Source organism: Trypanosoma cruzi, genomic scaffold (genome assembly GCF_000209065.1).
Source record: "Trypanosoma cruzi strain CL Brener 1047053516775 genomic scaffold, whole genome shotgun sequence".
In the NCBI taxonomy this organism is placed as follows: Eukaryota; Euglenozoa; class Kinetoplastea; order Trypanosomatida; family Trypanosomatidae; genus Trypanosoma; species Trypanosoma cruzi.
The window spans coordinates 278182-299166 of NW_001849560.1; the positions used below are offsets into that span (position 1 = coordinate 278182).

The 20985-nt window shown below is 50.8% G+C and overlaps 9 protein-coding genes across 9 annotated transcripts, besides 23 other annotated features; all 9 read left to right on the forward strand.

Moving 5' to 3' along the window:
- Positions 1 to 371, forward strand: Tc00.1047053506863.4 (dephospho-CoA kinase, putative; the record flags this gene model as incomplete). Its single annotated transcript, XM_805108.1, has 1 exon — positions 1 to 371. A coding segment is annotated over one exon (371 nt), but the record flags the coding sequence as incomplete, so codon positions are not given.
- Positions 1 to 785: a sequence feature (heterozygous, non-Esmeraldo-like haplotype).
- Positions 530 to 582: a microsatellite.
- Positions 713 to 3592, forward strand: Tc00.1047053506863.10 (alanyl-tRNA synthetase, putative; the record flags this gene model as incomplete). The annotated part of the gene is made up of 1 exon (XM_805100.1): positions 713 to 3592. The coding sequence occupies one exon, from the start codon at positions 713 to 715 to the stop codon at positions 3590 to 3592; it is 2880 nt and encodes a 959-aa protein (XP_810193.1).
- Positions 786 to 1070: a sequence feature (areas merged during assembly that could not be assigned to a particular haplotype. This can correspond to areas where the two haplotypes were merged or to regions with more than two copies in the genome that were merged during assembly.).
- Positions 1071 to 20985: a sequence feature (heterozygous, Esmeraldo-like haplotype).
- Positions 3734 to 3786: a sequence feature (GA-rich).
- Positions 3880 to 3947: a sequence feature (GA-rich).
- Tc00.1047053506863.20 (uncharacterized protein) lies at positions 4203 to 5339 on the forward strand (the record flags this gene model as incomplete). The annotated part of the gene is made up of 1 exon (XM_805101.1): positions 4203 to 5339. One exon carries the CDS (start codon positions 4203 to 4205, stop codon positions 5337 to 5339), a length of 1137 nt encoding a protein of 378 aa, XP_810194.1.
- Positions 5670 to 6437, forward strand: Tc00.1047053506863.30 (hypothetical protein, conserved; the record flags this gene model as incomplete). Its single annotated transcript, XM_805102.1, has 1 exon — positions 5670 to 6437. One exon carries the CDS (start codon positions 5670 to 5672, stop codon positions 6435 to 6437), a length of 768 nt encoding a protein of 255 aa, XP_810195.1.
- Positions 6603 to 6689: a sequence feature (T-rich).
- Positions 7735 to 7793: a sequence feature (T-rich).
- Positions 7894 to 7933: a sequence feature (T-rich).
- Tc00.1047053506863.40 (hypothetical protein, conserved) lies at positions 8187 to 9131 on the forward strand (the record flags this gene model as incomplete). The annotated part of the gene is made up of 1 exon (XM_805103.1): positions 8187 to 9131. The coding sequence occupies one exon, from the start codon at positions 8187 to 8189 to the stop codon at positions 9129 to 9131; it is 945 nt and encodes a 314-aa protein (XP_810196.1).
- Positions 9173 to 9236: a sequence feature (T-rich).
- Positions 9258 to 9279: a sequence feature (AT_rich).
- Positions 9523 to 10527, forward strand: Tc00.1047053506863.50 (ribosomal RNA processing protein 45, putative; the record flags this gene model as incomplete). The annotated part of the gene is made up of 1 exon (XM_805104.1): positions 9523 to 10527. The coding sequence occupies one exon, from the start codon at positions 9523 to 9525 to the stop codon at positions 10525 to 10527; it is 1005 nt and encodes a 334-aa protein (XP_810197.1).
- On the forward strand, positions 10670 to 12721 carry Tc00.1047053506863.60 (hypothetical protein, conserved; the record flags this gene model as incomplete). The annotated part of the gene is made up of 1 exon (XM_805105.1): positions 10670 to 12721. The coding sequence occupies one exon, from the start codon at positions 10670 to 10672 to the stop codon at positions 12719 to 12721; it is 2052 nt and encodes a 683-aa protein (XP_810198.1).
- Positions 12776 to 12807: a sequence feature (AT_rich).
- Positions 12822 to 12884: a microsatellite.
- Positions 12969 to 12998: a microsatellite.
- Positions 13066 to 13138: a sequence feature (GA-rich).
- Positions 13188 to 17387, forward strand: Tc00.1047053506863.70 (hypothetical protein, conserved; the record flags this gene model as incomplete). The annotated part of the gene is made up of 1 exon (XM_805106.1): positions 13188 to 17387. One exon carries the CDS (start codon positions 13188 to 13190, stop codon positions 17385 to 17387), a length of 4200 nt encoding a protein of 1399 aa, XP_810199.1.
- Positions 17647 to 17689: a sequence feature (T-rich).
- Positions 17772 to 17891: a sequence feature (GA-rich).
- Positions 17818 to 17894: a repeat region.
- Positions 18092 to 18116: a sequence feature (AT_rich).
- Positions 18122 to 18227: a sequence feature (T-rich).
- Positions 18510 to 18567: a sequence feature (A-rich).
- Positions 18634 to 18745: a sequence feature (A-rich).
- Tc00.1047053506863.80 (serine/threonine protein phosphatase, putative) lies at positions 18840 to 20837 on the forward strand (the record flags this gene model as incomplete). Its single annotated transcript, XM_805107.1, has 1 exon — positions 18840 to 20837. One exon carries the CDS (start codon positions 18840 to 18842, stop codon positions 20835 to 20837), a length of 1998 nt encoding a protein of 665 aa, XP_810200.1.
- Positions 20903 to 20940: a microsatellite.

Below are 20985 nucleotides of genomic sequence, written 5' to 3' on the forward strand. Positions count from 1 at the left end.
TTGTGGTACTCGATGCACCGCTCCTATACGAGTCTAACATCTATACATGGTTTATCGACAGGGTTGTGGTGGTGGGATGTAAAGAGGAGGAGCAAATTGCTCGCCTTGAGAAGCGCAATGGATTCACACGTGAGCAGGCGATGCAACGCGTACGAGCTCAGATGCCGATAGAAGAAAAGTGTAGGCGTGCTGACTACGTCATCCGCAACAGCGGAACCCTAACGGAATTGTTTTTTTCCGTCAAAGACAGTGTAGAGTGGATGCGCCAACAGTCTGGCTTTAAGATGAATACTATTGTTTTTGTTTCCGCCGCAGGCGGTACTGTGTGCCTCGCGGCTGTGGTGCATTTGCTTTGCCATCTGCTATGGTGACAGTAGATGAAAGGGGAAGGACGCCTTTAATGATGCAAAAATAAAGATATTATGGGGCAGGTATGGGGTTTGCAGAATTTGTTTTGTATTCTTTGCCAGTTTTACCTGTTCTTAGTTAACGGAGCTTTTGTGGTGTTCTGCTTCCTTCTGTTACGTCGATATATATATATATATATATATATATATATATATATATATATATATATATATAATGTTTTTCCCTCGCATCTTTCCTTGTGGTTTATTTATTTCTGTTTGTGCAAAGAAAAGGCTTTTGCTTACCTATCCACTTCCTCCGTCTCCCTTCTGCGTGTGCTACCACAACGACGAGGGCCGCAAGAATGACTGAGTGGCCCGTCAACCGTGTGCGCCAGGAGTTTCTGAAATTCTTTGAGCAGCGAGGACACAAGTTTGTCCCATCTAGCCCTGTCGTGCCAAACAATGATCCCACACTGCTCTTTATCAATGCCGGCATGAATCAATTTAAAAATCTTTTTCTTGGCACGGCAGATCCCAATACGGAATTTGGTCGCCTTACCCGTGCGGCGAACTCACAACTTTGTATTCGCGCAGGCGGTAAACACAATGATCTGGACGATGTTGGTCGTGATACTTACCATCACACCTTTTTTGAGATGTTGGGTTCATGGTCGTTTGGTGACTATTTTAAACGCGACGCAATCCGCTGGGCATGGGAACTTTTGACCGAGGTGTACAAGCTTCCAAAGGACCGTCTTTATGTGACATACTTTGAGGGGGACCCTGAAAACGGCATAGCAGCCGATGAAGAGGCGAAACAATTGTGGTTGGAGCTTGTGAAACCCGAGCATGTTATATCTGGTAATGCCAAAGACAACTTTTGGGAAATGGGCGATATAGGACCTTGTGGACCTTGCTCGGAAGTTCACTTTGACCGTCTGGGTGGTCGCAATGCGGCCGAGCTGGTGAATAAGGAAGATCCAATGGTGATCGAGATTTGGAACCTTGTTTTTATGCAATTTGAGCGTCATGAAGGCGGTGTGCTTGTACCGTTGCCGAAGATGCATGTAGATACAGGCATGGGGCTCGAGCGACTGACGTCCATTATGCAAGGTGTGCACTCGAACTACGATACAGACGCCTGGACGCCACTCTTTGAGGCCATTCAGGCGGTGACGGGTTACGAAAAGTCATATGCCGAAATACGTGATCAAAATGACTCCGATGCAACCGTGGCGTACCGTGTGATAGCAGATCACATTCGCTGCCTCAGTGTTTCCCTGGCGGATGGTGCCATGCCCGATTCTGTTGGTCGTGGTTTTGTGTTGCGCCGCATCATCCGCCGCGCAGTCCGCTACGGTTTGCAGTTCCTTGGCGCAAAGGTTGGCTTCTTTAGTGAACTTGTTGACGCTGTTGTGGCGTCGTTGGGGCCCTTTTTCACGCACATGCAAGATCCTCGCACAGTGCAGCGTATCAAAACTGTGCTTGCCGACGAGGAGGCATCCTTTGCCAAGACATGGGATGTGGGTCTTAAGCACTTCAACAAGGCCGTTGCTGACGCGGTTGACAACACCATCAGTGGTGATAATGCCTTTATTCTTCACGATCGCTATGGCTTCCCTGTGGATTTGACCTGTTTGCTGGCGGAGAATGCAGGGTTACGTGTGGATATGAACGGCTTTCACGCGGCCATGAAGGCAAATCAACTAAGTGCTGGTCGTGTCGCTGCTGCAAAGACATTCCTCGATGTTCACCAACTGGAGGAGCTCAAACAGATGGGTATCGCCCCAACGGAGGATGCCGCCAAGTACATCTGGAAGAATCGTACCGCAGAGGTGAAGGCCATTTTTAACAAGAAGACAGGAACGTTTGTAGACATGCTGATGCCTGGAGAGGAAGGCGAGGAAGATATCGGCCTCATTATGGATGTCACAAACTTTTACGCGGAGTCTGGTGGCCAAATATACGACACTGGGCGCATTGTAGCTGCTGCCGATGCCGTGTTTGAAGTAAGGAAGGTTTATAATCTTGGTGGCTACGTGGTACATTTGGGACGCATGATGACAACAAACTCAACGGCTGTACCTATTCCTGTAACGTCTTCTGTGGATTTGCAGGTGGATTACAAACGGCGGATAGCGATTGCTGCGAATCACTCCATGACACACGTCCTGAACTGGTGTCTACGACGCGTGCTAGAGGACGAAGCTCCTGAGAATTACATGGAGGTTCAACAGAAGGGGTCCCTTGTCACCGAAGAAATGCTACGCTTTGACTTCAGCTACAATAGTAAGGTCAGTCAAGAAGATCTCGTCAAGATCGAGAAGGCCCTTAATGAGAAAATTCAACAGGGGCTAGTGGTGTACCGCAAGGAGGTGGAACTTGAAAAAGCCAAACATATTGTGGGGCTGCGGCAGATGTTCGGCGAGAAGTACCCAGACCCCGTCAGTGTCATTTCTGTTGGCGTCCCAGTCGATGACCTTCTTGCAAAGCCTGAGAGTGCAGAGTGGCGTGCGTACGCTGTGGAATTTTGTGGTGGCACCCACTTGTCGAACATAAAAGAGTCAGAGGTTGCGGTTATCCTCTCAGAGGAAGCACTTATGAAAGGGGTTCGACGGATTGTTGTGGCGACACGCGACGCCGCACGCAAGGCCCGTGCACGGGGGGAACTGCTGGAGAAGGAATATCGTGATATCGTCGCCGGTGGTATGACGGATTCAACCGCTAAGAGCCTCTCGGTCCTGAACAAGAAGGTCGGCGACAGTCTCATCCCGCTCACGGTGAAAAATTCACTGCGGGAGGAAATCGACGGGAGTATCCGGGCTGCCCTTGCCAATGTGAAGGCGATGGCTGCGCAACTGAGGGAGAAGGCCACCGTTGCAGGACGAGCGGAGGCGGAGGCGTATGACGCGGTGGAAAACCCCTTTTTTGTTAAGCGACTCAGCGATTTTGGTGCTGAACGAGAGGCACTGCAGGCATACGCTGATGGATTTACAAACGCCGTGCAGGGCGACGTTGGCGTTTTTCTCTTCGGCACCGATGCGAACAAGGCACTCGCGCTGGTGACGCTCCCAAAGGCGTTTACTGCGAAGAAGCTAAGCGCTGTCGATTGGGCAAAGGCAGCAATCGGGAAAGGTGGCGGTAAGCCGCACGCCGCACAGTCAGGCCTTACCGCTGCCGACGTCGATGTGGCGATGGAGAAGGCGCTTGCAGAGGCCGCAAAGATGAAGACTGCGATGTGATTTGTCTTCGATTACATTCAGGCGGAAAAAATAAACAAACAAAAATGGATAACCAGAAGGTGTGCCCAAACTCGTTGAGCGAGATGAGGGCAGACATGGCATTGATAAAAATGGAACCGGGCAAGAAAGAAGCAAGCATACAAGCAAATAAGAAGGGAAGAGTGGAAGGGGATGAAAATGAAAGGAAAGGAAAGTTGTTGACGACCTTCATTGTCGTTATTTATCATAATCCCTCTTGGGAAGGAGCGAAAGAGTACTCACCAGTTTGGTGGTGACCCATAAAAGCCAAGGAAAGGAAGAAAAAACAAAAAACATAAAAACAAACAAAACAAAAAAAGAAAGTTAGAACGAAAAATTAATCGAAATTATTTGTTGGGCTTGATGAGGAGGATGAAAGAAGGCTAAGACGGGAATTACTTTTCCTTTGCGGTTTGGTTCGGATGGAGATTTGTTTGCTTCTCTTCCTCCTTTGCTGCTGTACTGTTTTTCTTTTTCTTTTCTTTTTTCTCTTTGGGTGGCACGTGGCGAAGGAGGGAGAGAGGGGCATTATTGGTGAGGCAATAAGTTACCCGCCTTGGTGTGTGTATCTTTTTTTTTCACGCAGAGCACCATGTCGGCAGATGAAGCAAAGGATGGAAAATCCCCACCGCCTGTGGAAAAGGAAGAAGCGGCGATGGAGCGGGACGAGAATGACATTGGCCTGCAGCCAGCTCCTATCGCGCTGGTGCTGCGTCACCAGTGGGCAGCCGAGGCCCTGACCGCCATGAAGGAAGAGGAGAGCGTGGACCGTCTGAGCCTTATGCGGTCATATTACAGCGGCTTTCTCGCCATTGTGTCCCAGTCGATTCACACACTGCATCTTGATTCCATCGCCCTTTCTAGGGTGCAGGCGCAACAACAACTCATCACGGGATTGAGGTGCATGCCAGTTCCAATGAACTCCAAAAAGAGAGTCAGTGATTTTGCAGCAAGTAGAACAAGGCGACGACGTGCAGTAGACTTATCGGATGGCGATACAGAACAGGGAGACGATAAAGAGTCTTCGAAAGGTTTTCTGCAGCGTTTGCGTTTGAACAGCTTTCGGCGAATGAATCAAGAGTTAATTGAGAGGCAGCGGCAGGTCGCAGCTTTTGCGACAGGTGAGCTACGAAGGAGTGCAGCAACACGAAGGCAGGAAGAACTGCTTTCCGCAAGAAGGTGTAGTAATGAATACAAGTGTTCCATTGCGAAAAGTATGGCGGTTCGGGATATGCGGGCCCGACAGCGGACAGAAAAGTATGAGGATCAACAGAACACCGTTCAAGCACGGCAATCAAACCTGCAAGAGTCACGCAACAGGCAGCCTTGCGACTCAGCGGCAGAGCAGAAGGAGATGCAGCTGATCTTGAATAAACGCCGAATTCTTTTTGAGAACGCGATGAAGGAATTGCAAAAGGTTGTGGATTGGATAAACGAGAGACACCACGGCGGGTGTGTTGGAGACACAGCCTTTATGGCCTCTGTGGCTTCTTCCATAGAGTCATCCTTTCCGACGGCGTTGTATCAGGCACCTAAGACCCGTTGTAAAAAAAGAAATACGACACCTATACGTGAGGAGGAATACGCGCGGCTGTGTGGTTTGAAGGGGACCGCGATACGGTCTGTTGTTGCTTTTTCAGTGGAATCGTCACCTACTGCAGCCGCACCGAATAACAGCATTGCACGGGAACTGCAGCATTTATGTATTTCTCCAATACTCTGGCACTGATGCGGTTTTTTCGGCGCTGTTGCCTTTCTGGCTTATCGAAATCATTTCTTTACTTTTTTTTTTTTTCCTGTACCAAATCTGTGAAGTCATGATCAACGGGACTGGTAATTAACGCCGGTTTTCTTCTTTTTTTTTTTTTATGATCTCTCTCCACGGGGGAGGGTTGTTGTCTGCTGTTGGAAATTATGCGGATTCTTGATTGCTTTCTTCACACACTTATATATTTTTTCTTTTGCTTTTTTTTTTTTTTTGTAGTTTGCGGAGAAATACCTTGATTGGACTGCCGCCGTGTGCGCGCTTCCTCATTGATCGGTCATAAAGAAATACTGCATGGAGCCTGAGCCAGAGAAAAGATGCGATTGGACGACTGCTTCCTCCAATTGGCGTCAGGAATCCCTTAACAATTCATTGCGGAGAAACCGGAACTGGCTGGGTCGACGACCCACAAGCAGCATTCATCCATTTCACCGCGACAGCCTCTTGGTATACAACTGCAAAAGTCCAAATGATAATAATGGCTCCTGGGCAAACAACGGTATTCTGGTGCCTTCACCCATTCGTCCTCAGATGTGCGCGACGCCGGCGCTTATATGTAAACCGCCATCAACATTGCAATTTAATTTGACGGGCGCGACCATGAAAGATGTTACCAACACGCGCTCTCCTTCCACATCTGGCAAGGTGGCTGCAACCGCCTCTGCGGCATCGCGAGTTTCCAACTCTACCAATTTTGTGAACATTCAATCTACCTTTCAGACAATTTCCCGATCGGGGCTAATCGCTCCTGTTGACAATTCGGCCGCTTCTGATGGTGTTTTCATTGCGCGCTACACCGCTGGAGCACAGGGTGATGACAGCTTCCTGGATAACCAGGGTATGAATGAATTTTTCAGTGGGAGTTGGGATTTCTGGAGGAGCAACGTGAGCGAGAGTGAGTGTCAGTTAATCAAGGGAAGCAGCTGCCCCAACGATGACTCTGTGATCGATTTTGACGTGGCAATGTCGTTTCAGCGCAGCGGTGCACGCAGATGCCGAAAGACAGGGCCTGGCTTTGATGCTGTGCCGCTGAAACCATGCCTTTATACACTGGCACCTTAGACGCTGCCAGGGAGCTCTGGTATAACGGATTTAGGGACGGGGTAAATTTCCCTTTTGGCTGCTGAATGGGAATTATTTGTGGCTGATAACATCGAGCCTTGGGGAATGCCTGGATTTTGAGAACAACGCTCACCCACACGAGCACACACAGAAGTCCATACATAATTTCTTTGTTTTCTTTTTTCTTATTTATTTTTCAATAATTGTTTACTTTTTCTTTTTCTTTCGCTTTTCCTTTTTTTTTTTTTCTTTGTGTGTAGCCGCATATTTTAGGGGGGTATAATATTATTTTTTGTTTTTTTCTTCCTTGAGTGAATGTGTGGTCGTGTATACACACGCCTGACAGTCCTCTTGGTTGTATTATTGTTATTATGATCTCATACTCCTTTTTTTTTTATGTCTTGGCCCTTCTGGACGTTAAAGGAGACTTTACTTGGTGGGCGATGGTGATGTAAGAATTAATAGAGAGTGATGCAATCGGGTCGGAGTTGGCTACTTCTTGCTTGCAAATATTATTACTACTGGGTGGGTGAGGGTCTCAGACACAATTGTTTTTGGGTTTTGTTCTTTTTTTTCTTTTTTTGTGGTGGTGGTGGGTGGGAGAGGGGCCATTTCTTTTATAACGCGGTAAGATCATGCCAAATGTGTATACATCTATATATGTATGTTTGCATACATGTGTGGGCGCCTGCACGCGTACGCCGCACAATAAAGCATACGTACAATATGCATGTGGGGGGGAGCAACCAAACCCTCATGTTCCATTTTATTTTATTTTTTTCAATTATGTGGTGTGCTGCGGCGATGCCGTGAGGATTGCGCGTAGACGTCTGCGCCCCACCATTCACTTCACGAGCTGAGGTTTTACTGAGGAAGGGGGAAAATAAAGAGGAGTAAGAGGGGGCGGGGCGGACGGGCGAAAGAAAAAAAAGAAAAAACAGGAAGCGCCAACAGGGAGGTCTTTATTTACTTATTTTTCTTTGTTTTCCATCTGCGGTATTCATTGTTAATGCCCTTCAAGTGAGAAGAGTGAGTCTTGTGATTTATATATATATATATATGTGCGTGTGCACGAGGATCGCGGGAAATAAAGGAAGCGACTGCGCGTATTTGTTTGTGGGTATGTGGTATGGTTGGTGCCGTCTTTTTGCTCCTTCATGCTCATACCCCGCAGCATTTATTGCCCCAGAGGAAGCCGTTTCATTTTTCTTTATTTTCTTTCACATGGGGTTTAAATTTCCGTATTTTGGCTTGCTTCTTGCATTGCTTCATCTCCTTTCCTCCCTTCTTTAGGCTATTTTCTGTTTATATTTATTTATTTGCTTTTTTTTTTTTTTTTTTTGATTTTGTTCTTCTGCGTCTTGTGCAAATTTTTTTTCTTCAGGGAGCGAGTGTTGTGTGTTGTGTGTGTGTATATATACAAATGGACTTGTTGATGTGATATTAATACATGACCTTTTATTTTATTATTTTATTTCATTTTCTTTTTTTTGTTTGTTTATGTGAATGCATGTGCTTTAAACCATCATGTAGACGTCTTTTTCATCATGCAGCCCATTTTGCTTCTCTGTGATGGCGATGTCGCTTCTCACCGGCTGTCCCCCGTCACTTATTGCCGCCGTTAATTTCTTTCTGCCGCCAATTCACTCTTTCCTTTTTTTTTCCTTTTTTTTTTTTGTGTGTGTGTGTGCGTGTGTCTGTTCTCGCTGACACGTCAAGGGAGTGATATTACGCGGGAGAGGGTAGGCGATGCGGTGGCTGACTCGTGGTGTGGATTTGCAGCGTGCCACGGCCCACGTAGGCGGGCTCCATTTCTTCAGTACATGGAACGTTGCCTTGGCACCAAAGCGTGCGGTAGGGGGGAGGGGTAGGACGCACACCGCCGCGGTCCACGGCAGAACGTCGTCGTTAGAACCGCCACCACCACCGGCAGCGTTGGGCTCCGCACGCAGCAGGAATTCCGCTGCGCTCAGCGGCGGCGACAATAGATTTAGGACAAACAGAAGCGGGGGAAAGATTCCGAAAGAGGCAGCCGCGGCAAATAAAAACAGCGAGGATGTTGATGTTGAGGAAGAGGAACGGCTTCTTGCGGAGGGCGACACACGGTTGGCGATGCGGTTGCTGATGCAACACCACTTCCTTTACCAGCACAATGTGCGGCGGCCGGAGGAGCGGCGACTGGAGGAGGAGCGGGAGATGCTGCGGGAGAAGCACCGTGCGCGCATGGAGCGTATCGAAGAAAAGACAAGAAATGCAATGCAACTCGGGCCGGACGTTTCGGTGGACGGAATTCTGCCGCTTTACGGGCGAGGCAACTCAGCAGCTGCGGCATTGGCTTCCAAGCCGTCTGCGTCGTGGATGCGTCTCAACCCGGTGGAGGCTGAGACAGGCGATAATGATGGGGACGACGGTGAGAGCCGCAGCATAACGGGCGCAATGCTCACAAAGCCCGACCTGTCCGTTTACAGTGTGGAGCACGATCACCGAATTCGCAGCTCAGAAGTGCTGGACGAGGAGCAGAGACGACGACGGGAGGAACTAAAGAGTGGGGATGCGACGAAGAAGCTCTGGTCTCAGGAGGAACTGGAGATGGGCGGAGGTCTGACGCCGCAACGTGTGATGGAGAGCCAAATGCTGGAGGATGAAGACCAGGACTTCGCGGTGGAGGCGTATTCCAGCGACTACGATGAATGAGGAAAGTCTCTCACATGTTTGGTCATATATACATATATGTGTTTTTCGCTCTTTGTTTGCTTCTTTTTTTGCCGTTTATTCTTCCTTTTTTTTTTTTTTTCTATTGATACGAGTACCGCATCATCCAAATTTTTTTTTTTTTTTTTTTGCGCTTGTGATGGGGGTCGCAATGCGCTCATCTTCCACCCACCATCTCCGCTGATGCTGCTGTTGTGCTGGTGGAATGTGGTTTATCACAGCCATTGCATTTCTTTGCTCCATCATTTTTTATTTTTTATTGCCTCCACGTGCAACACCTGCCCTTAGGAAGAAAGGTGGCTTTGAGGAGAAGAGGTGCAGGCGGGGAGAAGAAGTCCACGAGAAAGGAGAGGCGGAGGACGTCGTAGGAGCCATGATGGCACACCGTTGTGCCTTTCAGACAATTGCCAGCCCTGCGCTGACGCAACGCGAAGTGGAATTCACAAAGTCCGCGTGGATTGCCGGACTGCGGCCCGACCAGCGGGGGGCGCAGCAGCTTCGGGAGGTTAATGTTGATTTTCCGCTTCTTTCTAGAGATGTCTCTTGCGTGCGGTGCGGCGGAACCATCGTCACTGCTGCCATTGCGTGTGAGCTCGTGGAACCTTTCCCGTACAGGCCAAAGCACGGTATAATTGATTTCTCTGTGCGGCAGCCGTACACGGAACGTGACAGCAGCGCAAAGACGGCGGAATTGAAGAAATTAACTGCATTTTTGGAGAGACTCATAAAAGGCGGCGGGGTTGTCGACACGGAGGGTCTCTGTGTGCTACCCGGCCGGCGTGTGTGGAGCATCAGTGTGGACGTCACGGTGCTGAACGACGAGGGGAACGTCACCGATGTTGCGGTGTGGGCCACCGTGGCGGTTCTGCTGCACTATCGACGACCGGAACTTACAATCCGAGGCGATTCTGTCATTTTACACCCAACACATGAGCGAGACCCCGTGCCACTTTCCATTCACCACACCCCACTCTCCTTCAGCTTTGCGATCACCATGGCACCAGGCGATCGCAACAGGCTGGCACGGGGCCGCAGGGACAGTCAAGAGGCGCTTGAAGTTGTTGTGGATCCGACTTTTGCGGAGGCGACTGCAGCGTCCTCCTCCGTTGTAGTTGCCGTCAACGCGGAGGGGCAAGTGTGCTCCGTATCCAAGTCGGAGGGCTCCTGCATTCATCTTGACGAGGTTAATCACTGCATGGAGACGGCTTCCCTGCTGGCGCCACACATCTTGTCATTGATTCGGGATGCCATGGCGGCACATGATAAGAGGCGGCAGGAAGCTCTTAAAAGAATGTTCTTGTGGGCACAGAAGCGCAGCGGAGTCACGAGTGAAGCGACAGAGCCGGAGCCTGCAAAGAAGTTGAAGACTGAGACTTGAGTGGTGGGGAATGAATAAAAGAAGACGAGCGAGGCTGTGAGAAGCGAGTCGACGAAATTGCCTGAGCGGATTAAAAACAATGTGAAGTGTGTGTGCGTGTGTATGTGTGGATAAGGGAGAAGAGCCCCATAAATAAGCATAAATGCACCATTGGGGGCTGCCTTTTGGCTTCTGCAAAGGCCGTTTTCTTCCGCCTCCCTGTGACATTCCCGTTTTTCTTTTTTTCTTTCTCTCTCCTTGTGGCAGGAAAAATTTAATAGGTGTTCTTTTTTCTAGTTTGTTTATTCATTCTACGTCTGATTTAATTGCTTATATTGCGATGGACGCGAGTCATATTCAGGATGAAGAGTTGGGTGCCTCAGAGGTGCTGTGGTCACCCGATCTGGACGCACGTTGGCGCCTGCTGCGGCGACACATAACGCCGTTTGAGAAGGACCGCATGGCGTACCACTCTGCCAAATATCAGAAGCCCGTTTTTGTGCATATGAACCCTATAATCTGGCGTCGTCTCGTCGAAAAACAGGGCGCCTATCGCGCTGTGGATCTCATGCTGATGTTGGGCTTCGCACCCGCGCCCGAGGGAGCGGCAAACCTGGTGGAGTGGATTGAACGCGAGGCTGCGGTTGCGGCGCGCGGCACTGCGGGCATGTCCGTGGCTACAACGGCGTCATCATCGTCGTCACCGGTTTCGAACGGTGGCGGGCTTCTTCCTGGGCGGAGGTCACTTGCTCTGCCAACAGTGGTGGGCGACGAGCCGCGCACAAATGGCGGCGTTCGTTTTTGGGTGCTTAACCACGAGGACTCGCGCCCCTCATCATTTGGTTCCCCAGTGAACCAATACATCTCACCCCGTTCCACGGCACCTGGCGCCTGCACCAGCAGCCCAGCACATGGGCCAACAGTCGCGCCAGTCTCATTGCCCGCTGCTGCATCTGCCCCTGCGCAAGCTACCGCCGTCGTTGGGCCGCAGACAGAGGCAGAAGCCTCCGCCTCCCGCATCCGCAACCTTGAGGCGGAGGTGAGGGAACTGACGCGGCAGATACGTCTTTTGAAGTCGCGTGACTCGGATCGGGATGGAAGCGTCCTTTCAGATGTCACCTCACAGAACGAGACGCCACAACCGCACATCATTGTCTCTCCGGATCGTCCGTTCATTGCCTCTACGAATTGTCACGCCCTTGTGTGTCTGCCGGTGAATTACCTCGATCCCGACTGTGCACCGTATGTGGTGTCGCTTGGCGTTTCCACAGGGCGAACACTGCTGGCGTGCAGTATTGTGGAACACCGCTATGTCATCTTTCTTGCCCCGCCGCACCGCCGTGGGTCGATGGCTGTCGTTCTTCTTTGCACGAGAGACGGGACGCTGCGGCCATACACGCGGGCAGTGTGGCTGGAGTACAGGGCCGAAGATCCACCCAATACCCTCACACACCACGCGGTCAACCAGCTCCTGCAGGAAATTCCATTGCCTTCCTCTGCCACAGTCGTTGACCCAAATCCCAGCGAGGTGGAACAGACGAAGAGTGAAAGTGCCTTTGAAGATGACAACACGTTCTGTGACACGGACACCGCCGTCAGTACCTCAGATCAAGGGCTTGAGTCAGAGCCACGCCTGCCACTTACGAAGGAAATGCTACAACTTATCCCCAACGGTATCATCACGGGACCGCGCGTATCAAACGCCGCAAAGTCTGGTCAAGCGAATACGAACGGCACGAATTTGAGTGTGGTTGGAAGTGAAAGCTCGTTATGCGGAGGCGACCGTGAGGGAAGGGCACGGGCAGGACGGCTATGGAATGACAACGACGAGATGAAGCCTGGCAGCGCCTCCATGAGCACTGGACAACCGACAAGTTACCAACGCGGCCCGCAGAGTGGTTTTTCAGACGAGGAGACGACACAACTTGCGTTCAACTGCATGACAAACCGCACCGAAATGAGTAGTTCCAGAGCGACGTCTGTTATTAGTCTTGAGAGCGCGGTACCCAACGGCGGGGGAGGTTTCGCCGGCATTATGGCTTCCCGCGGTTGGGTGCGCCGGTATCTGCAAGGATCGCCGCGTAGCAGCCAATGTTTTGGCACCAACGGGAATGCCGGCTCCCTTTCCGCCACAGCGACGGTATTAGATGAGCAGCTGCAATGCGCTGAATCACAACCTTCGTGGCCAAGAGGAGGGTCCGTGACATCTCAGTAGGAATATTCTGTTGTTTTTACCAATTTGTATCTATCTCCATTGCAATTGCTGCCCATTTTATTTATTTTATTCTAATTTAATTTATTGTGTCCTTGTTAAATCTCCTTTTTTCTCTCTCTCTCTCTCTCTCTTTCTCTGTCTCTCTCTTTGTCTCTTTCTCTCTTTGTTTGTTGTTGTTTTAACATTTTTGTTTTCCTCTTTCTGTTCAACGCCAAAATATATGTGCATGTGAGTTTCTTCTGTATTAACACACACACACACACGCACACACACACACGTGTCTCTTTTTTCGGCCCTAGTAAGGAATACACACGTTAGACATATACGTTCACGCATTTCATTTGAGACGAAGAGAAGTAAAAGGAAGAAGAAAAGGAAGAACGAAACAAAACAAAACAAAAAAGAAACAGGAGTAGATACACTGCCTGTCTGTGTGTGCGTTTCTCTTTTTCTCTCTGTGACGGGAATGTTGACAACGCGACAACTGGTTCCCTCTTCTGTGGCACATATCGTATGTCCTCTTCTTCTTGAAGACGGCACTACCGTTTTTCTCACCGCCATGGGCTCCTTATTAAAAGTGCAGCAGCCCGTCTGGAAGACCGACCGCGATGGGAACGAGAGCTGCGTATTTGTCCCCACAAGGGACGAGCTGCACGTTGGGAGTGTCGCCGTTGCTCTCGTGGCGTGTGCGCATCAGTGTTTTGTGGTTCTCACACAGGACTGTGAGATTTTAGTTGGGCGATATCAGGCAAATTTGCCTGCGCCCCCCAACTCCTGGCTTTGCAATGACGTCTTACACCACAGCAATGCGTGGATTGTTCTGTATCGTGGAAAGTTTTCAGCCAGTCAAGCTGGTGGGTCTTCCATGCCGGATGCTCGGCCGCTTTTTGCCACTGGTATCAACGGGACGACGGTGCAATGTAGCATCCTGCGCGGTGTGATGCACACAATAATCATCGGTATCCCCAACAATGCACCCGACACGTTTTTCCGGGAGAAGTGGCTTTTGAGCATTCCTCAGAGTGTGGGACCTTTCTCATATGGTGTTGCTCCGTTTAGACGTGATGTGATCGAGCAATCCGACGAGGAACTGCTCATGCAGTGCACGGTCGCAGAATTGGCAGAGCGAAAACATTTGGAGAGTCCACCACCCGTTGCGCAGTCGTATGGTTTTCCGCCTGTCTCAGTGACTCTGCTTCACCGCAATTCGGATGACCGCATAATGTCTATGGGTCCGATGCCAGCAAAGCCTTCCCAGGGGCCTGAAAGCTTTGCTTTTGTTTTCGCCAATCGATCATCGTTGAGTGTGCTTGGGGTCTTTTCTTCTTCTTCACGTGGAAAGCTTTTGAAGAATCTGACTGTAAGCGGTTCCCCTTATTTTGCATTAACTCTTCCAGATCGCATGTTAGTTCTTTCGCTACTCGGGTGCTTGCATGTGTTGTCTATTTTGGCCATTGATGCCACAACGCAGGGCGCCATGCTCACCATGGTAAGCGGCCACAGGACAGTGCGCATCGCACGCAGTATGCAGCACCCGTTTGCTGCTGTGTTGCTGCAAAGGTGCGGTTCCTGGGAGGTGCTGTGGCTGTTGCTTGAAAATGGCCTTCTGACGGAGGTGTCCCTCGAGATCTTGCAGTCGTGCAACGGCAATCGTGATATTTGTGACGCGCCTAACATTCAGTCAGGGGATTGTGAAGATGGCGAGTGGCCCATTGCGTGTATTAGAGGTTTGCCGCACGGTTTCCGCGCCACATCGATTCTGCCGTTTAATCGTGGTCACAGCACAAATTTCCAGCCGCACTCAGTGACTCAGCGTTACGTGCTGCTGGGCGACGGCATCTCTGACACGTACATTGTTGATCTCGTAGAACGATGCGCCGTTGGCGGTTTACTGTCTCATGGCGCCATGACATCGGCTTGCTCTGGCCCTGACATGGACATTGTCGTCACGTATTCAAAAGGCATGCTGCAGCGACTATCGCCCGGCGTGATATCCCCTTTGCGAGTCCATGCGGCATTTGCTGGCGTTCATCAGATGTACGCATTACCACACATGAACGCGTCGCGATCATTGAATTTGACCCTTTATTTTTTGGTGACCACCGCCACCCGCACAGCTCTCTTGCGAGGAGCGGCAGGGTGCATGGAGGAGTTACAAGAAACGGAGGAGTTTGTCTTGGATGAGCCGACCCTTGCGGCGTTTTCGGCACCCCCAGACGATGAAAAGGCGGAAGTGTCATCCCCGCCGTCACTTTCTTTTGCGCAGTGCACGCCTACATGTCTGAATCTTGCGGGTACACGCAACTCTCTGAGAGAAATTCTGTCAAGAATGGATCGCGCGTCAAATGCATGCTTTGCCGGAGACGAATTTCTTGCCGTTGCGGATTCTCAACGCGTTACAATTCTTTCGATCAAGGGCAGGAAAACTCCACATGTCATTTTGCAGGAACGTGTGTCAGGTGATGTGTCGCATTTGGTCGCATGGAGGCTACCGGAGTCTTCCAAATGGGCCGTAGCATCGTGCTTGTGGTCACAAGAGATCGTCGTATGGCTGCTGGGCGAGGGTGACACGAAGCGCCACGTGTTGCCTGTTGACGCTGTTGTTTTGTCAGGTTTTCCAGTTATGGATGGCGGAGTGGGACTCAATTTTATAAACCGCACGGTTGCAGTGTTGCGTTACGCCACGGTGGAGGGTCTTCCTTTCCTCACGGCGATGGAGGATGTTGACGGCGGAGCATTCCGGGCGGAAATGTGTCTGCCCGTGACCGCCGTTTGTGGGCTCGTCGCCCGCCCCCACTTTAATCTTGTGGCGGTCAATGCTCACGTGGTGGAGCTGTTGTTGCTGGGGCCCGCTGCTGTGGTGGAGGAACAGCTGCGTGTCGCGTTGTTCCCTTTGCCGTTGGATTGCAGGAGCGGCATTAACGATAACAGCAGCGGGAATGACGAGCGGACCTCTGCGGATGGGGCGTGCGTGCGTCCCAGGCCACTTCGTTGCGGCTTTGTTCTTTATTTTTCTGCCGCATCCTTTTACATGCTGGTGCTATCGGATGGCATGGGCATTGCCATGTGGTCTTTCCCGGATCTCGTTCCGCCAGGTTCGACAAACGCAACCCGTTTTCGTCGAAGTGGTGCTTTGCAGCGAGGCCCCGTGAAGTACCAAGAGTCCCATGCACTACAACTGCCTTTCATCACGGCCCATGACCACAGGCTTACCAAGGCCATTTACATGCCCCTTTCCAACACCATTGTGGCGCTTACAGACCGGGGGGAGGACATCTCACTTGTTAGTGCTGTGGATGCAGAGGCGTTTCGCGTGGTTGATGGACTTCCGATGGCATCAAAGGAGATTCCGATGTGCATCGAGTCACTCTCTGGTCCTGTAGTGGATGTTGTTGTTATTGGCACAGCGGTGCAGTCAGCTGGAGTCACGACCGACCCTACATCGGGGCGCCTGTTGCTTGTGCATGTGAAGCCGCTGCGCGTATCCTCAGTGGCTTGTATCACAAATGGTGGAGCAATTGACATCTCTGTGCAGGGCTACGGTGGCGATCACCTCATTGCGGTGGCCAGCATGGACCGTGTGTTAGTATATCGTCTGACAGGACTTACTCTCTCGCCTGTCTGTTCTGCAGAAATGAAATCTGCATGCACGACGGTGGCATTATGCTACCCTTTTCTTTCCTGTGGGTTATATACATGGGGGACTCAATACATGCAGTTGTTGCCACGGGGCAGGGCTGGTGGGGATGCGGAGGAGTGGGAAACTGTTTCCATAGATCAGGAAGACGATAAGCGTGGGAATAGCCAAGGTTTCAGCAACAGCAATACGTGGAACAGTCGAATGAGTGCTCTTAAGCAGGCAGACATTTTTTCTTGGACGCGCTTGTGTGGGGTCGAGTTTACTCTTAAGACATGTGCACTGGAACCTACCGCCTTTGCTGGTGTTCACTCACAGGCCGTCTACGGTGATGAATTAGTTCGTGTTGACAATGAGCGGAATGTCATGACGGTCTCCTTTTGGGATCCACCGGGGCTCGTGGCGGATGAGGCGCCGGATACACGTGTCGTTGGCCTTGACGGAAGCTACAGCAGCATGATTACGCGCTGTCTGCGTCTGCCGTCGCGTCCGTTGCGAGTTCAGCCGAGCGAGCAGTGGCGTTTACCGTGGCGATACCGCAAGACTCCGTTTTTGACTTGGTGTGACCGCCTGACTGCGCTTTGGCCTGTTGGTCCAACGCTGCTTTTTCCGTGCGCCGACGGCAGTCTGCACGCTGCGGGGGAAATTCCCAGCGCCTTTGCAAGTCCGCTGCTGCGGTTGGAGCAGCGCATCACGGAGCTGTACGACACCACCCTGAGCCTTTCCCGACAGGGCTGTGGTGCCGGTTTGCGCCGCACATACCACTCGCTTAGTTTTGAGGCGGAGGGCGCCGTGCAGAGTGCCACGCGAGTGCTGCGTAAACAATTTGTTTTGTATGGCGATGCCATTGAGGAGTTCTTTCTGCTCACGCGCCTCACGGAGATGCCGGATCCGCGACTGACGGCGGAGGAACACGAGTGGGTCACCCGCAAGAAGCAACTGATGGATGCCCACGTCAAACACGTCTGGGAGGAATACGCCGGGGAGCTGCAGGAGGTGGACGTATGCGACATACTGCACCTTTGGTGAGCCACGCCGCCGAGACGCGGTGGAGAGGTGGGGAAGGGGGAGCGGCGCTGACAGACAGAGACAATTGCCGTACTCTGCTGTCGTCCAAATTTTCTTCCGCTCTTCTTCTTCTTTATTGTTTTTTTTTGGCAAGCCCCAATAAATAGTTTTGCACGTGCCTGCTTGCAGTGTTTTTGCGATGCAAGCGACTGTGGAGGGACGGGATGTACTGCGTGAATCTCCTACCTTGTGTCTTTGACTACTGTGGCTGCTCACCTCATTCTTTTCTCTTCTCTCTTTTTTTTTTTTTTTCTTTTCCCTTCCCTCCCCTTTTCCTCCTCCCACCCCAAGTCCAGAATTAAAAAACATAGGCGTGCAGACGCAACGAGAAGCCCATAAGGGGGCGAAGGCGAAATACAACAACAAGAAGAACAACACGCTGGCCAAGAGCGGAAGGAGGGAAGGAAGGAAGAGAGAAAAGTGAAGAAGTGAAAGGGGAAAAAAAAAAAAAAAGAGAGAGAAAAAAGGGGTTCCAATCGGCGACCGATTGAGTTTTTTTTTTTTTCCGTTTCTTTTTTATTTGAATTTCAACATAGCGCCTCCTCACTCAGTCATTCTTTGTTTTCTGCTAGCAATCATTTTTGTCATTCCTGCAGCAGCGGCCTCCTTGCGAGGGAAGTGAGAAACAACACGAGGAGTGTGTGTGTGTGTGTGTGGGGAAAGAGAAAAAATATATATTTATTTATATTTGTCAGTTTTTTTTTTTTTTTCTTTTCCTTTTTTTTTTTTTATTGTGTGATTTTTTGTTTTTGTTTTTGTTTTTTGGGTTTTTTTTTTCTTTGTTTTTTTGTTTATTATTTTCCCCCTTTGCGTGCGTGGCTTGTGGTGCCTGCTGCGTTTTTGTTTTTTGCGTGATTGACCGTCGAGTGCTGCTGCTGCTGTGCGACCCCCATCAGGCGTCCTGCGACCCACTGGCTGCGCGGACGAAGACGGGCTGACGCACGCGTGAGGCGAGGAGCGGACCACCAGCGAGAGGACACACGAGGCGGCGGCGGGGGGCGGGTGCGCCAACAGCAGCAACAGGAGGAGGAGGACGAGGAGGAGTTTCAAGTTGTGTGAGTGAGTGGACGGGAGGCGACATCTAAAGAAAAAAAAAGAAGAGGAGGAAAGAAAGAAAGCGTAGAGAAAAGGAAGAGAAGGACGCGCACTCACACGTGACTGGAGAGAAACAAAAGGGGGTGGAGGGAAGGAGGGGAACAACAACAACAAAAAGAAAGAAAAAGTGAGAACAGAAAAGAAAAGAGAAGAAAAAATCAACAGAAAACGAGGAAATAAAAAAAAAAAAAAAAAAAAAAAGAAAAAGAAAAATATAAAGAAAAGAGGTCAACAACAACACGGGAGAGAAAGAGAGAGAAAGAGCAAATTGGTTTCAGGAGAAAGTCGAGGGCGGTTGCGACATCGAATTTTTACCAAATGGATACGCAGAGCGCCGTTCTCTCGCAACTGCGACTACTGAAGCTGAGCAACGGGGCACGTGTTGTCGACTCGGTCCAGCGCCCCGAGAGCGCCCCCACAACAAGTGTGGCCGCCGCCCTGAAGGATGTCATGGGCGGCCGTGGCCTTTTCAATGCGGTGCCACAGCAGGCGGACACAGTCAAGGCAGGCAATAGCGGGCGCGGCAGCAACACCACCTCGCCAATGACTCTCGTGACCGGCAGCGCCGGCAGCAGCAGCCACCCCTCCATCAGCGAGTTGAAATTGGTTAGGGGCAACCAGGGCAGTGCTACTGCTACTGGTGGTGGTGGTGGCAAAACAACACGCAATATGCGTCCCACACCACGATCTTTGCAGCAGCCAATGTTGAATCAAGAAAAGGAAAAGGAGGCGGTCACCCCGGCGCAATCGCCCAACAACGCGTTGAAGCAGTTGTTACAGGCGGTTTCCAGCACCACCATTTCAACTTCACGGGATGCGGGTTCGTCGTCGTTCCCCGTAGCAATTGCCCTGAATAACGTCGAGCCCAGCGCTGTGCGAATGTCAACGTTGGTGGCAGGCACCGCAGCAGACCCAAAGTTGCTTGAGCCTATAGACAATTTCAATGCACAAAAACCAATCATTCGTACGGCACCCCCGTGTGAACATCGTTACATTGTTGTGGGGGATGTCCATGGCTGCCCTGAGCAGCTTGAACAGCTAATGCTAAAGGTAAACTACCAGAAGGGGAAGGACTGTCTCATACTGGCGGGGGATTTAGTCAATAAGGGACCCGACTCTATAGGAGCAGTGCGGGTGGCACAGAAGCTGGGCGCCATTGGAGTGCTAGGCAACCATGATAGTACGCTTCTCAATTGCATCGCCCGATGTCGGAAACCAAAACTTACTGTACAGGAGGAACTTGATCCCGTGATGCAGCTTGCGCTCTCCTTTCCTCAAGGTTGCCAGGACTATTTGCGTTCGCTCCCACACATACTGCGCATTCCAAAATATAATGTTATCGTGGTACACGCAGGGCTCAATTTGAATAATTCCATTGAAAATCAAGATGTGTTTGAAATTATGCATATGCGACGGTTAGAGAAGATTGGTGGTAGTGAAGATAAGAAGGCTCGTACCATTACAAAAGCAAAGTGGAAGGCGGTGGTAAAGGGGACTCGTGGGGAACCGTGGGCGGAGCACTGGAAGGGGCCGGAATTCGTTGTTTTTGGTCACGATGCCCGTTCCGGACTGCAGGAGCATCCCTTTGCGTACGGCATTGACACTGGCTGCGTCTATGGCAGCGAGTTGACATGTGTGGTGTACGGTCCTGACAGCCCCAAGGGCACCTTGGTTTCGGTGCCGGGACTGCCGAAGTTCACCAACGAGGAGCGTGGCCTTCCACCACCGGCAGCTCCCGTGTACGAGCAGTACATAGAGGATATGGAACGACAGATCCTACGCCCAACCTCGCGTGCTACACCTTCATTGATTACGAATGACTACAAACCGACATTCCTTTCCGTTCCTCCCACAACTTCATCCCCGGCAACAAGCAGCACCTTTCTTGGTGCCTCTGGAGGATGCGCCAATGGCAAGACGATTTCCAAGCAGTGCGGGGTTGAGCGGGCCACGCTGTTGGCTTTGAGCCGAGCAGGGGAGCTGACTGCAGTGAATACGCTTATGAGTCTCCCGATATATGAGGCGGCATGGATGTCAATGCTAAATAACGAGGCGGAGGACTGCACAAGTACTTTTTGGATTCCCTTTGTTCAGGGAATTGTAACAAAATTGCTAAACGTATCTGCGGAGTTCCCCATGGATTGCGTGGATGACGTGCTCCAACTTGCCTTGGAGGTATGCGATGAACTGGAAACCGTGCGAAAAATTGTTGCCCCCCAACTGCACGTGTTGCTGACGCGTGAAAGGTCCGGGGCCATCTCTCTATCGAAGGCTACTATGAAACTTTTGCGCCTCATCACGATGACGCAGCAGTGAGCACCGAGGCGTCTCCAAGTGAAGGTGCGGACATCATAAGAAGAAAAGGCAGAAGGAATGAAATCTTTTTTTTTTCCTTTTTTTTCTTTTTTTTCTTTTTTTTAAAGGGAAAATCAAACAAACAGACAGACAGAAAGAGGGGGAGTGG